The following is a 4,019-nucleotide window of genomic DNA, read 5'->3' on the forward strand; positions in this document are numbered from 1 at the left end:
ATATCCTTTAGACCAGTGGTCGGCAAACCGCGGCTCACTAGCCACATGCAGCTCTTTGGCCCCTTGAGTGTGGCTCTTCCACAAAATGCTGACTTCTGCGCATGGGCCACGAAGTTTCAATTGCACTGTACGTGCGTGCCCGCACGTGGTATTTTGTGGAAGAGCCACACTGAAGGGGCCAAAGAGCCACATGTGGCTCACCAGCCACGGTTTGCCAACCACGGCTTTAGACTATGAGACACTACATTATGCTTTTATGGAGATTTTAATCATAATATTATACCCTAATAAAAAGCCTTGATGCTCATATATTGTAAATAAATTAAATATGTACTTGTTTCTTCAGCCATTCTTTGTCTAAGTGTTTGAGGCTTTAGGGTAAATGGTATTCTTTTTTCATGGTCATCAGGCTCACTCTCAGGATCTTCATCACTATCTTTCTTCGTATCAGCGATGGTAGAAATATGTTTTACATCCAAAGAAATATAGTCCTCTTGGGCCCTGGCCAATTCACGTTTTCTGCGGGCTGCCTGAATAAAAGCTGCATCAGGGATATTTACTAAAAGAAACAAAGAGGAGGATATTAAAAACCAAACACCAACAGAAATAAATATTCTTCACAGTAAAAAAAAAAACTGGTTTTCTAATTTTTTTCACTATTTTGATATGAATGTAAATGACAGTATACTTCTGTAATAGAAGAAAACTATTTTGACAGAAATTAAATAATTTTTATTTAATTTTTAAAATTTATCTTTAAATGAACCAAATGAAGAAGTATTCGAAAATACACTGAATCCACGCCAATATATCTTTTAATTCGTTTAGTCATCAGGTGCTGTTGCTGACCTTTTGTTGAGGGCTAGCCATTTCTCATTTCCAGAAGCTCTGAATTGTCAGTGTAGAGATGGGAGAGGCCTAGCATGAGTTGCTCAGTCAGTTACAACTGAAGAGGTTAGTTGGTAATAGACCTAATACAAAGCCTTAATGTTCATGTATTGTAAATAAATTAAACATGTACTTGTTTCTTCAGCCAGGAAGAAACAGGTTAGTTGGTGATAGACTAATTTGACATACAAAGTAACAGGGACACTATACTATGATCCACCCCTCTCCATTTGACATCCAGGCATATAGGGAAGTGAGAAACATACTACAATCATCACAGAGCCAAGTTAGCCTTCAAGGTAGAGTGGTGATTCCCATGTGAATAAATGTGAGATGTTAAAAAGTGCACAGGAAATAATCAGGTTCATTTACCAGGTGAAAAAATATTTAAGTAACATTTTTAAATAGAGCTTTGTTTTATTTTTTCTTTATTTTATACAGTATAAACCTTATTAATTTGGACTCTTTAAATTCAAAACACGTTTCTTCATGCATGATCTAAACTGAAATTAATCTTTACACTGTGGGAAGAAATGGTTTCATCAGCAAAATACTAAGGTAAACAAAATGGCAAGAGAAATTTTTACCATTTCAAGCACTTCAAAATATTAATGAGGGGTGTCAAGTCATTGAGGCTCAAGTAATTATTTTCTAACCTTTCCCACAAACTGGTCCAAATTCCTTTGAAAATAAATTTACAAAAAGGTGAAATTCCTGGAGATGCAGAAATGTTCCAATTTTTTAAACAGAAAAAAAAAAGAGAGAGAGAGAGAGATTTCAAATAACCAGTGCTTAAGAAAAACAAAAAGTGCTATGAAGCAGTAGCTACTAAAGTGCTACTTCTGGTACGTGGCAATAACTGGAAACCAATATGTAACCAGGAGGTCATGGTTTGATTCCCAGTCAGGGCACATGCCCAGGATGCGGCTCGATCCCTAGCATGGGGCGTGCAGGAGGCAGTGGATTAAGGATTCTCTCATCATTGATGTTTCTGTCTCTCTCTTCCTGAAATCAATAAAAAAACATGTTTTTAAAAAAAGGACATAGGCTCTGGGGCAGTGACTGGGTTTGAATCTTAGCTGTGCTTCTTATAAGCTGTCTGACCTTGGGCATGTTATGTAATGGAAATGTAATGGTCAGAAACTTTGACCATCATTAGTAATGACCTACTTGCCCCATACTTGACTACAGTTTATGTTATTAATAATAAGATCAATGGTACAGAAAATACTGATATTAGAAATAAAGTTCTTAAACAACAATCACAAAAATTACCAACCTATTGATGAAAATTCTTCTTCCAGAGAGCTAGAGCTGTCGGAAGATGAACGCTGATCATCCTTAGTTTCTGAGGCATCGTATGCTCCATCCTCTTCATCTGTTGAAAGATCAACTGTTCTGCATTCTAACGGAATATTTTTTAATGTAACAAAAAGAGACAGGATATTAGAATCAACAATTAAAATTCTGAGCAACCACCATGGCATATGTATAATATGGTGTTCTAACTTTACTCCACAAACTTAAAGTAGACATACAGATCTTTCTCCAACTTCCATTCTCTCTGAAACCCAATGAACGAGTCTAAAAAATATACAAAGACTTACCCTACTTGTATTCCCTTTAAAAGAGTAAAAATACTCCTTTAAAGGATGCAATGAGAAGAGGAAAGGGAACACCAGAGAAAAAACAAACAAAAAAGAAAAAAATAGTTGTAGTGAATAAGTATAAAACAACAAAGTGAATGTGCACTTAGAATGTGTTAGGCACATTGGAATTTGTTTTATATAGTTTACTTCATTTAATATTCACAATTCTATAAAGTAAGTGGTATTACTGAGGAGAACTAGTGTCCTCATCAGGACTGGAGAGGCTAAATAACACGCCAAAGTCACAAAGTTAACCAGTGGAGAAGCAGGGCTTTCAACTAAATTTCATGGGGGGGGGGGGGAGGGGGGGGAATGATAAATACCAAAACCCAATTAGGGACAAATTCAAGATAAAAGTAAAGCAGTGAAGCTGACCAGAGAAATGGTCCCACATTCCCCTATTGGCTCATTTTGATTCATCAGCATATATCAAAAGACACACCAGAAAAGCTGTTGAATCTTCCATTGAGAGCCTCTCGTTAAACCTCCCCTAAATCTCTGGCCTTTGGAAAACAGATAAAAACCCTTAAGACGAAGGACCCAGTGTGTGCTCTCTCTTGAGCACACCTGCACCCCCTTCCCTTTTCTCCTAAGCTCCAAGCGCAACCAGGGGAGCAGCAGGCTGCAGCAGCTCTGCACCTGTCTCCAAGGGCTCTCCTGTTGCCTGGGTAACGCGTTCCCCGCGTCCACGCAGCCCAGGCTGGGCTCACTCCTGCGGCTGTGATCTTGCCTCGTCTATCTTAAGCCTTTCTTTTGTTTCTCTGCTCCACGCTGTAAAAAACACACTCTCAAAATCACCTGGACTCCTGTTCTACACGAAATCAAGAACCCACACGTTCCAGACCATGGCAGGGGCAGACCCATTCCAGAACCAGTCCCTTTCTGGTGACAAGATGACTTACATAGAGTAGAAAAACACACATTCTATGCAAACACATTTATGCTGCCTGAATCCTATACTTAGGAACACATAGGTACTTAAAAATTACTGCACTGTATTTAACGCCTTTACTGACACAGTCTACAGTGTCATCAATGTACCGTTACTGATATATATATATATATATATATATATATATATATATATATATCTATATAGTTATTTTTATCTCAGTTTTCGCAAATAACTCTTTAGTGACGATTTAACATAAACAGCAAGTCCTGCACTAAAGCTATAACTGGGGATGGTTCATCTGATGGTGCAGATGAGCCTCCAAACCGCGCAGGATCCCTTCTACTCCCCCCAGGCGCCCAATGGGGAGATGCGGGCTGCGGGCCGGCTGACGCGCTCACCATCCCACCATTTGCGCGTCGCTCGTGGTCAGCAGAGGGTTACAGAAACCTCTAGTGGCCTCTCCCCGCCCCGCCATACCCCGTCACCTGGGGCGCCCGCCCCACCGTCCCAAGTCACCTGGGGCGCCCGAGCCGCCGTCCGCTCGGGGAGCAGCTCCGGGGTCCGCGCGCCGGGAAGTGGCCCAGACC

General features: G+C 40.3%; 1 protein-coding gene across 1 annotated transcript in view; it reads right to left on the reverse strand.

Moving 5' to 3' along the window:
- The window catches only part of LOC102437316 (GC-rich sequence DNA-binding factor 2-like), a gene marked incomplete at its 5' end in the record, with an annotated part of 26,013 nt that extends 21,998 nt beyond the window's left edge, over positions 1-4,015 (reverse strand). Inside the window, 3 exons of the mRNA XM_023763224.1 lie at positions 335-559; positions 2,168-2,293; positions 3,949-4,015. Of these exons, the coding sequence (XP_023618992.1) occupies positions 335-559; positions 2,168-2,293; positions 3,949-4,015 (418 nt within the window). The remainder of the gene's footprint in view (positions 1-334; positions 560-2,167; positions 2,294-3,948) is intronic.
- Between the last annotated feature and the right edge of the window lie 4 nt (positions 4,016-4,019).

The sequence above is a fragment of the Myotis lucifugus genome, unplaced genomic scaffold (assembly GCF_000147115.1).
Source record: "Myotis lucifugus unplaced genomic scaffold, Myoluc2.0 scaffold_277, whole genome shotgun sequence".
In the NCBI taxonomy this organism is placed as follows: Eukaryota; Metazoa; Chordata; class Mammalia; order Chiroptera; family Vespertilionidae; genus Myotis; species Myotis lucifugus.